The 10293-nt window shown below is 43.5% G+C and overlaps 1 protein-coding gene across 1 annotated transcript; it reads left to right on the top strand.

Annotated features, from left to right (window-relative positions):
* The first annotated feature begins 5713 nt into the window (after positions 1 to 5713).
* LOC147426610 (putative plastid-lipid-associated protein 2, chloroplastic) lies at positions 5714 to 8210 on the top strand. The gene is made up of 3 exons (XM_086498968.1): positions 5714 to 6672; positions 7423 to 7618; positions 7765 to 8210. The coding sequence occupies exons 1-3, from the start codon at positions 6233 to 6235 to the stop codon at positions 8074 to 8076; spliced, it is 948 nt and encodes a 315-aa protein (XP_086355094.1). The 5' UTR covers positions 5714 to 6232; the 3' UTR covers positions 8077 to 8210.
* Positions 8211 to 10293: the final 2083 nt, after the last annotated feature.

Below are 10293 nucleotides of genomic sequence, written 5' to 3'. Positions count from 1 at the left end.
AGAAAATTTCTAAATCTTCTTGTGAATGGATCCTTTTAAATAGCCATACAATAGGTTGGCACCAGTGTTAGAAAAAAACTGGGGTCTAGTGTATTTTAACTGGTTGAAATTGTAAAATCCCGGTTAGATGTCAAGCTTGCCTTTAAGAAAACCGGAAAATTTACACAAGTTTTAGTGTAATTACCGGCAAAAGCTTCAATTTTTGACCTAAAACCGAGAGAAATTCAAGTTTCCCCTTGAATTTTGACCTAAAAGCTGGGAGACCTCCCGAGCAGAAGCTCATGATGTTATGCATTGTATGAAAAACACTGAAAAAGTCTCCCTTTTCCTACATGAGAAAATTTCTAAATCTTCTTGTGAATCCTTTTAAATAGCCATACAATAGGTTGGCAGTTACATGGAATTTCTACAGATGCCTTGTTTGGAGGCCACTTGGAGGAGAGAGAGAAAGAGAGTTGCCACATCACCCGCTTCCCGCCTTGCATTGGGTGAGAGAGAGAGAGAGAGATAGACTACGCACATGCTTCGTGCTGGCCGTTTGTAGCAGTAGAATCTTCACCGACCGAATTGGGGCTTTTGCGCACATGCACCAGCGGTTGAGGCTTCACCGACCACCGTCGGCCACCAGTCTGCGCACATGCAGCCTACTGGCCCAGAGTCAACTTCATTTTCGTCAACCAGGGTCCGGCCCTCAGCAACAACAGTATGCAGTTACACAGTACATGCAGTTACACAGTATGAACGCGCAACAGCATGAATACCTCAAGTTACTGGTGATTTGCAATTTAGCCGAGCTTCGACATCTTCAGTAAATAACCAGAGACCCTAAGAGTGTTTACATGTCTCAAATAGAGAGCGCGCGAATCGAGGGTCGTCGTCTCCTTCATACCTCAGACCTTGATCTCCAAATTTTCGAGGGTCCCGTCCCGTGTGCTGGAGAGGAGAAAGGGGGCTGGCTTCCGTGCCGGTTCCAAGGGTTGTGAAGCTTCTGATGCGCGTCACGTGTCTGTCTCTATGGCGATCATAGCCTGCTGAGTAGGAAACGTGCGGGTCACGACCCCTACGTAGGCGATGGTTGCTGGGGCTGTGTTTGCACATCAAGGGCTGTGTCGAGGGGGGCAGTCCTGCAGGGCACGATGCAAGCTGGACAGAGAAGACACACGACACACAGAGACGAAGGAGGCAGCAGGAGTTGGTTGAGAGAGAGAGAGAGAGAGAGAGAGAGAGAGAGAGAGAGAGAGAGAGAAACCTTACCTCCAGCCGCACACACAGCTGCACCTCGACTGATATGATTACCCTCTCCCTCTCCCTCTCCCTCTCTCACGCACAGACGTCTGTCTCACCCTCACACGCCGCGGGCCCGACTGATATGATTACCCTCCTTGAGATTGAGATCTTCTCACGCGCTTGCCTTGAGGGCAGCTCTCCAGCGTCGTAGCCTTAAGTGCAACGCATGCACGGCAGGCAGTCCATTAAACGTAGCCATCAACTAAGCTATACGTCTCTAAGCCATCAACTCAACGCTCGACCCTTTTTTTTTTGAAAAACCAAACCCCTCCAGCATGCAACACGTGGAGGGGCTCAAAGAGCTTGAAAATCTCAAGCTGCAGAATCGAAGTATAGATGTGCACGAATTTTTAAAAGGTCCAACCACATAATGAGTTTTCAAAAGACAAAATCATCAGATCTTCAAACGTGAAGTAACGTTCCATTCAGTGTTCGAGAAAAATCATTTTTCCTAACGTACAAAATTCCTTTCCTTGAATTTGCCAAAAGGAGAGATTTTAGAAAATTACGCTACTTTTTTAGGTTTTTACACTATTTTTCTCGATCGGGCGGAATTTCTCCTTTTCCTCTTGCCCTCAATCGGCATTTTTGAAATTGAAAACGGCACGATATTAAGCTGAGACACATTTCTCCCGAACACGGGTTCCATTACATGAAATATAACACCATGTACATATCCCCCACACTCGAGGGATAACTTGTAGGATGAGATGGATGTTGTAGCTCATGACATCCCGCACTTTCACACACACAAATAGAGAGAGGGGTGGGGGGGCTGGGGGGTAAGAAGGCTTTTTCTAACTACACACCCAAGGGGTGTAGCTTATGGACGGAGGGGAGGGGTAACCCATAACTGTTATGCCCCCTTTGTGTGGGCGTCCCCTTATCTCCGTTACATGGAACCATGTGTTTTTTGCTGCGCTTCTTTTGACTAGTAAAATCTCATTGTTGTTGATCACACAAGGTCCTTTAAACTATTGGAACCCCAATTCACCACCTCAAAGTGGTAAATATCACATAGTGGGCAAGCAATGATAAAAGACCTTGGTAGAAAGATCTTTACCCTTTTTTTTTTTTCCAAAACTCACAATTGTGAGTGGATAGTATAAAGAACACAAATATATACCAATCCTCGAGCTCATACCGAGCCTTGAGGGTCAAAGGATTATAAGTTATCTGCTTGGCAAAGAAACCACTCCTACTCATCGGCTTTACTTATTACAAGATGTTATGTATTGTTCTATTCGAGTCTTCTGAGGTTTGTTTGCCTCCGATCATGTAGATCGTCACTTTGCTCTCTTGCATGATTCACAAAAGCTTACCATAGCTAGATCCCCCTCAAACACGCAGCGGTTCCTTGCTTTCCAAATATGGTGCAAGAATACCTTTTGTTCTTTTAAAAAATCTTCGATCGATTTCAATTTTAGTTCAAACTTGACCAAATTAGAAATCTAGATGCCATTTTTCCTTCTGCTATGTATCAAGGAATCACACTTTTTAACTACAATTACACAGCGGATGACTTTTACAAAATTCATTATCCCCCTTCCTTTCTTTCTCCATGTTTGCACCCCGACAATTGTTTGGCCTCGAGCGTTACCTCTGCCTATTGTCCTACAAGTTGGCGCTCTCTCTCCTTCTTTGCCTTCCCCCAACCCTCCGCAGTTCAACTTTGTGGGGGGGGGAGAGAGAGAGAGAGAGAGCTCTTGCCTTCCCCAACTCGCCCCACATCCATTCAACTACTACTATGGCCACCTCCTTTACTGTGTCACATTACCCCCCCCCGGCCGGCCCCACCTCAGAAACTCATGCAAGTACTTCGGCCTCCAACAACTGTGCATGTGGTAGACTACGTGCAAGGCTACAACTCAAACAATTGGGGGGCTGTAAGAAGGCTTACAGTTGGCAATTGCGTGCATGAGCGACAGAGACTCGGTTCTCCATCTCGTCCAAAACACTACTTTTTGGGGGGTGGGGGAGAGAGAGAGAGAGAGAGAGAGAGAGAGAGAGAGAGAATCGTGGATGCGAACACACACACACACACACATGCATAGAGAGAGAAAAAGAGATAAACCCAAGCATCTCCAAGAGATTCCTCTACTCCCAAATTTTTCAACATTGACCAAACATACGTGTACCAATTACATTTTCAAAGATCTATTTATTCAGTAATCCAAACCTCAAAATGAAACATACATACATGTATATGGAAATTCTAGCAGTGCACCTGATTGCTCTACTCCACCTCTAGGAGGTGGAATCTCCACAGATTTCGCCCAAAGCTGCATTGATTGAACGCTCCAACCAGAGCCTCCAACCAAATCGAACCCATAACCTGTGAGATCATATTAGACCTTTCACACTGACCATTGCACCACGAGCTTGTGTCTGCCCTTCTTGCAACATGCTGCTTAAAAATAAGGAATCTTGCATCGGTAGCTTGCGAGCTTCCCTGCTTGGGTTTGCGCACCACCTGCCCTTGCTCTCTTTTCACACATGGTGCCCTACACATTCTCGTTTATGTCTGTGTCACGTCATTTGTCTGATACAAGCACCCATTTCACTTTTCCTATTCAAACCACTAGGAATCTCTGTGGATTCGCATCAAAATGAAATTGGTACCCTCCCTCGTGGTCAAATTTGGCCTCCAAAGGACCTTAGGACTGAATAGGGGCAAGGTTTGGTTGATGTATGGCATAGGGTCCCACCCAAGGGAGGATTTCAAGGGTAATGGGTTAACACCTTTGAAGGAAAAAGTGGCATGCATTTGATTGGGGATGAGAGGGCTAGAAAAAAGGAGATCACTTTTCCAGCGGAATGATAGCTTAAACCCTTGTATTTTGCAAGGACTAGTTGTATTTTGAAAGGACTAGTAGTGCAAGTTCAAAGCTTCTACTTTCCTCGAGCAAAATATGGATTCTATTGTTTTCATTATATACTCACCCCAGTGTCTCTCTGAGTGAGTTCAAGCGGAAGCTTGGTTTGCAACTAATTGGTTGCCAACCAGTTGTGAACATTTCCTACTCAAGTAGAGGGTTTTCAAAAACCATTTGGAAATTGGTTGGCAACAAGTTGCCATACCTGCTCCACCTCTAGAGGTGGAGCGAGTTGGAAACTATAGAAAACGACAGAGAATTTAACATGACGTTTACTTTTTGCTGCCTTAATATGGATAAAATCTAATAAATTATTAGCTTTTTCAGCTCTTGCGCGATACTGGCTCCGCCTCACGGGAACTAAACAAAGCTGGTTGCTGGTTGCGCACAAGTGTGCAACCCAACTCCCATGAGAACTGGCTCTCTCTCACACGCGGACTCTCTCTCTCTCTCTCTCTCTCTATATATACATGGTATAACACTTGTCGATTAGGTCTCTTGGGATTGTTCTTACAAAGTGAAAAACTTCTCTTCTTCTCTTCTCTCTCGCTCTCTCTCATACTACTGGCAGCCCGTTGGTTTTATTCAATTTATCCAACGATTCCTCTAGATTCCTACCCCAACCATGCCACTCACTTCTCTTTAAGACTTGATTACAAAAGAAAGAGCAGATTCGAACTACCACCCCTAAGTTAAGATAAGGCCATACCCTGTAACCACTCCAACATATAGGCGGAGCTGCTCCTCTCTCGACGTCATATGTATTAAAAAAGACCAATGCCATGCTCATAAAAAAAAAAGGTTTGTTGAGACGTACGCTTTTGATAGCTGCCTAAAGCTCGCGATTTGCGTTCGACGCTTCTCCAACACGTCTGTGTCAAAGAGAGAGAGAGAGAGAGAGAGAGAGAGCAGGCTCTTTGCTCCCTCCTCCTTCCGTCCCTCCATGCTTTGCCCAAGACGACTACTCCAACCTGCAGACGAAGAGAAGGAGAAGAAGAAGAAGAGAATTTTGAGGTCGTAGGAAACTATCCACGCACGCACATGCGCACGCGCACACACACACACAGCCCAATCTTCTCTGTCACACTTCCTCTATCACCCAGGTTCACCCTTCCTTTTGCCTTCTAAACATAATGAGGCTATTTTTTGATTTAATACGATTGGTTACCCCCCAATGCACCTTCATCTCGTAAATGGTTCCACTTTTATTTTATTCATTACTTCCTAAGATGCTCTCTGAGATTACTTCTCTCTCCTCTCAAGTGAATGTGCCACTACCCTTACAAAAGGGTTATTCAGATTCGAACCCCCACCAACCTAGTAAACACCCTATCAATCCTCTTGTAACCACTTCAGCGCCTAGGTGACGTTGCTCCATGGGGCCCGACGTATAATTTTAAAAAAAACAAATCTTGCGTTCGCATCTGCATGTCGGCTCCCCTTCTCTCTCCTTTGAGTGTTGCCATACGCTCCGTTCTCTCTCCTCTGCACGTTGTAATCAGGATACCCTTGTGCACTCCAATCGAGACCTTGACGGCGCTACTCTTACTTCTCTGCGCATCTGACAATTGCCACGCCCTGCATTAAAAGCAATACCGCATGCAGACCGCCCAGCTTATTTGACGGCGCGAACTCAGGTTCTGGTGGGCGAACTGACGTTGATCTGACAACGGGCGACAGTTTCCACTTAGCAAAGCTGCAAGAGAATCGACCTTGATTCTCCTCTTAATCTCCTTTAAATAAATTACTCGTTCTCTCTCATTGGTTATCCCATTTCTCATTTTAGAGCTAGACTTAGGCTCCTCTTTTTCGTCGCGCACACAACCCACAACACTCTCTCTCTCTCTCTCTCTCTCTCTCTCTCTCTCAATCTGTAATGTTTACATAATTCACAACGCGCTCTCACATGGTTTTGTCTGTCCAGTGTCAACCCACTTCTCAAGCTCGCCTCGTGTCTCCCAAAAACCTTCCCTTCTGGAAAGCTTCTGTAGCCACAGGAAAGAATCAGGAGAACGAGAGAAGAAGAAGAAGAAAGTCAGAAAGAAGAGGTCGATTAGACAGGAGTTTCCATGGCTACCTCTTCGTCTCTGAGCGCTCGCTTCCCAACCAAAGTATCTACGCCAAAACCTCGCACAGAGATGAACTTATCCTGGCTAGATCTGCACAAAAGTCACCCCAACCTCCGAAATGCGGAGAGGAAGTACTCCCATTTGGCTTTTTCTATGACGGCAGCTTCAAATCTCAGGTTTCGTATGCATGCTGTGTATGGTAATGGGGGTGTTGGAGGAGACGAAGGTAACATTGCTGTTGCTGTAGCAGAAGATGCAAACAGAACATTGGAGCTCAAGCAGGCCCTTGAGGACTCAATTCATTCAACTGAACGCGGGCTGCAAGCAAATGCGGAGACTCGAAGCGAAATCATGGAATTAATTGGGCAATTGGAGGCCCATAATCCTAATCCAAAACCCTTAGAATGTCTTGATTTGCTGGATGGAAAATGGGTTCTCAGGTATTTTGCTTCAAGACTTGAGCCATTACCATGTTCTTTGGTTTTGTGTGTAGATACACAGCATGTGTGTCTAAATATGAAGGCTTTTTTTTTTTTTTTTTTGGGGGGGGGGGGGGGGGGGGGGGGGGGGGGGGGGGGGGGTGGTAACCAGACACATCATGTTCATTGTAAATTTGTTAGAGGAATGGTCGCAGATAACTATAATTCATCGGCTTTTATGACAGTTGTCAACATACGCAACTTTGCATTTAAGCCATCTATCTTCGTTGTAATCATTGTCTTCAGTGAATGGCACCTAGTGGACCAATTGTGGTTTTGATGAAAACAATAATGCAGAAATGGCCTCCATCTCCAATGCATCCCTTTGTATTCATCTTTAAGACTGGCAATTGGAAAGTACAGGCTCCTAGTTATTGATTTTCCGGCAAAGCAACATCAATGGCGTTTATTTTTTAATACAGTCATGGATGTTGTTATAAGGATTTTGCATGTGTTCAAGAGGTACTCCTCCAGTATTATGTCGATTTGCGCTTAATTTTTCTCTCCATAAGAGGGTAGGAGTGATTTTGTTAACAAAAACAAGTCTGTTTTGTTATAGAAATTGTGAATGGATAAGGTTTGAAGGTTTCGTCTATTAAGTTGCAGTTGCTTTGATGCATTGTATGGTTGCGACTTGGTGGTTGCTGAAAAATTACAAATTATGCCTAGCACGGCTAAGCTGATTTTTGCTTTTGCTGGCCAAAATTGTAGGTACACTTCTTTGTCGGAGTTCTTTCCTTTGCTGGCAGCCGGGAGTCTACCATTCATCAAAGTGGGAGAGATTTCACAATCCATCAAAGCAAGTGAGTCTCTTATGGTGAACTCGGTTGCCTTTATTGGGGCACTAGGCACAGCCTCCCTAAGTGCAAATGCAAGATTTGAGATATGCAGTCCCAAGCGGCTACAGGTAAAAGATTATTGCCATTAGTTTTTCTTCTTCTACATATATACACATATAGTATGTATGTATATATTTCTCTCTCTCTCTCTCTCTCTCTCTCTCTCTCTCTCTCTCTCTCTCTCTCTCAGTTGTTGCCACCATTTTATCTGCAGATAAAGTTTGAAGAGGGCATAGTTGGAGCCCCTCAACTAGACAATGTGCTGGATTTGCCGGAGAGTTTTACTTTCCTAGGTCAGAAAGTCGACTTAACAGCCTTTCAGGGGATTTTTCAATCTCTACAAAGTGCCACTTACACCATTGCAAGGACGATATCGGGACAACCCCCATTGAAATTTCCAATTAAAAGTGAAAATGCACAACCTTGGCTCCTCACTACATATCTCGACGAGGATCTACGAATTTCTCGAGGGGATAATGGCTCAGTTTTTGTGTTTGTCAAGGATGTTAACACATCATTAGAATGATACCAAACAAGCTCCCTAAGGTATTTGAGAGATTCCTCTCCTCAACATGTAGCATTTTGCAGTGTTGATTTCATGTTAATGACATTTGTACTCATGCACCTATACTCAATGAAACTACACTTGCTTGACCCATACATCTTTGTTGCTCTTAGATCGCGTAAAATATTGATCGGCCCCTTGCACTGAACACTGTGGAGCAACAAACATTCTTGTCACCTCTCTTCCCTCATAATCTAACTACAAGCTTTTGTGAAGTTCTTTGTATTCTTGTCTCAGACATGGTTTGAAAAATCATAGGAAATTACCATTGAATAGAGATTATTGGTCTCATTAAACTTTTGGAGAGAATATTTGACATCTTAGGTTGGTTGTCAAGTAAATTTTCTCAAGAAGTGTGAAGTGTTGTTAAATTATTAGTAAGATGTTTTTGTCCAAGCTTCACTCATTGACAAAAGTTGTCACGGTGCTTTGAACGTAGATTGATTTTCAAAGTAATCCTTGCGGCCATGTGGATGGTTACTCTCTTTTTTAATTATACGTAGCTTGAGCCCCCCCCCCCCCCCCCCCCCCCCCCCCCCCCCCCCCCCCCCCCCCCCCCCCCCCCTCTCTCTCTCTCTCTCTCAAGTTCCATAATTGTAAACTTGCTGCTAACTTGTGGGTCTTGCTTATTTGAGAGCCTCATGTCTTTGGGAGATTGTTTCTATCTAAAGATTAGCAAGGTGAGGTCTTAAAGTGGCTTGTCAAAGATGTAGCTGCTGTGAAAGCCTTTAAAGGTGGAAAATGCTTTGAATTTATTGAAAAATAGACATGTAAGAATGAGAAATGTGTTTTGGGATAGAATTACTGAATTCCGGTAAACTTAGTCACGGTTGGAGACTGACATGGTGGCTAAGACAAACCCCCCCTCGAAAAAAAGGATTCGGATGAGGGGAGAAGGAAGAGAGAGAGTAGGTACCTGTCATGTGAGTGAATTTCCCCATAGATTTGTTGTTTTTTCTTCACTCCTATGTTGTACTTTCGTCTAAGTTCTTAGTGCCAATGCAATGCTTTGGGCAGATTTAGTAGCAAATTTGCACTCTTTTTTGTTCATATTTCCTTTAAGCTCCTCTCCCTCTGCATTGTATATTTTAGGATTTTTTGAATACCCTTGTAAGTTGACTTAAGTCTCGTCAGTAATACGAAAGGGGTGCGGGTCCTCTTTTATGTGTGTGGAGAGGTTGGCCCCTCCCATCTAGATTGGGAAAGAAGAATACCTAATTATAAATTTTGATCTCAAATTGTGTTAAAATCATTGCTTCGTGTGTTGTCAGGTTAAGGATAGACTGTTTAGGATACCCCCCTCAATTTTGCCGCCATTTTATGTGCATGAAGAGGGCTTAGTTAGAGCCCCTCAACTAGACAATGTGCTCCATTTAATGAAGGGTGTTGACTTTCCTTGGTTTGAAAAAATCAATTAACAGCCTCCCAAGGTACTGTTTACTCTAGGAAGTGCCACTTACATCATTGCGAAGACTATATCAGGACGAAGGTTCCAATCAAGAGAGAACGATGCACAACCTTGCTCCCTTGCTACATACGTTGATTAGAATCTTCTTGAGGAGAGAACGGGCTAGGTTTTGGTTTTTGTTAAGGATGTTAGCACAGGCAATGGAATGAGATTGAGTTTTTGAGTTTCCTCTGTAACATGTAGTATTTTGAGTGTTGTTTCATGTTAATAACACAAAATTAATATATATCTGAATCCATATGATGTAATTAATTTATATTTATATCTCTTGAGTGCTTCCCACAAAATAAATGCAATGCAAGGAAACTCTAGGAAAAACAAATGACGAAGGGAGATAAAGAGAAGAATGGAATGTAGAAAAGACTTATACACGCTTGAGCTCAACAAGGAATCTTCCACATATATACATATGTATACATATATGTATGTGTGCATGTGTATAGAGTCCAAATTGTTTTGGCTTTCCTAATTCATTAGGCTTTTCATTTTGCACATCTCTCTCTCTCTCTCTCTCTCTCTCTCTCTCTCTCTCTCTCTCTCTTCTTTCTTTAGGTGTTGAAAAAAAAATTTATTTCTTGAGATCTATCTGCTATTTGGTTCGCACATACCCAAGTCCATTGCAATTACATGTGCTTGAGTCCTAACTCCTTGTTACTCATAGCTTGTGTATAATGTGGAAAAAAAAAGGTCTTATGTGCTAAAGTAAGGGT

Source organism: Adiantum capillus-veneris, chromosome 24 (genome assembly GCF_014529385.1).
Source record: "Adiantum capillus-veneris isolate H3 chromosome 24, ASM1452938v2, whole genome shotgun sequence".
Taxonomy (NCBI): Eukaryota; Viridiplantae; Streptophyta; class Polypodiopsida; order Polypodiales; family Pteridaceae; genus Adiantum; species Adiantum capillus-veneris.
This window is presented reverse-complemented; position numbering and strand designations above follow the sequence as displayed.

Bases quoted from the DNA above. Each gene is read 5' to 3' on its own strand.
- LOC147426610 (XM_086498968.1), top strand. From the start codon at position 6,233: ATGGCTACCTCTTCGTCTCTGAGCGCTCGCTTCCCAACCAAAGTATCT. The intron at 6,673-7,422 runs GTATTTTGCTTC...CCAAAATTGTAG, and splicing joins GATGGAAAATGGGTTCTCAG to GTACACTTCTTTGTCGGAGT. The intron at 7,619-7,764 runs GTAAAAGATTAT...TTTTATCTGCAG, and splicing joins GCAGTCCCAAGCGGCTACAG to ATAAAGTTTGAAGAGGGCAT.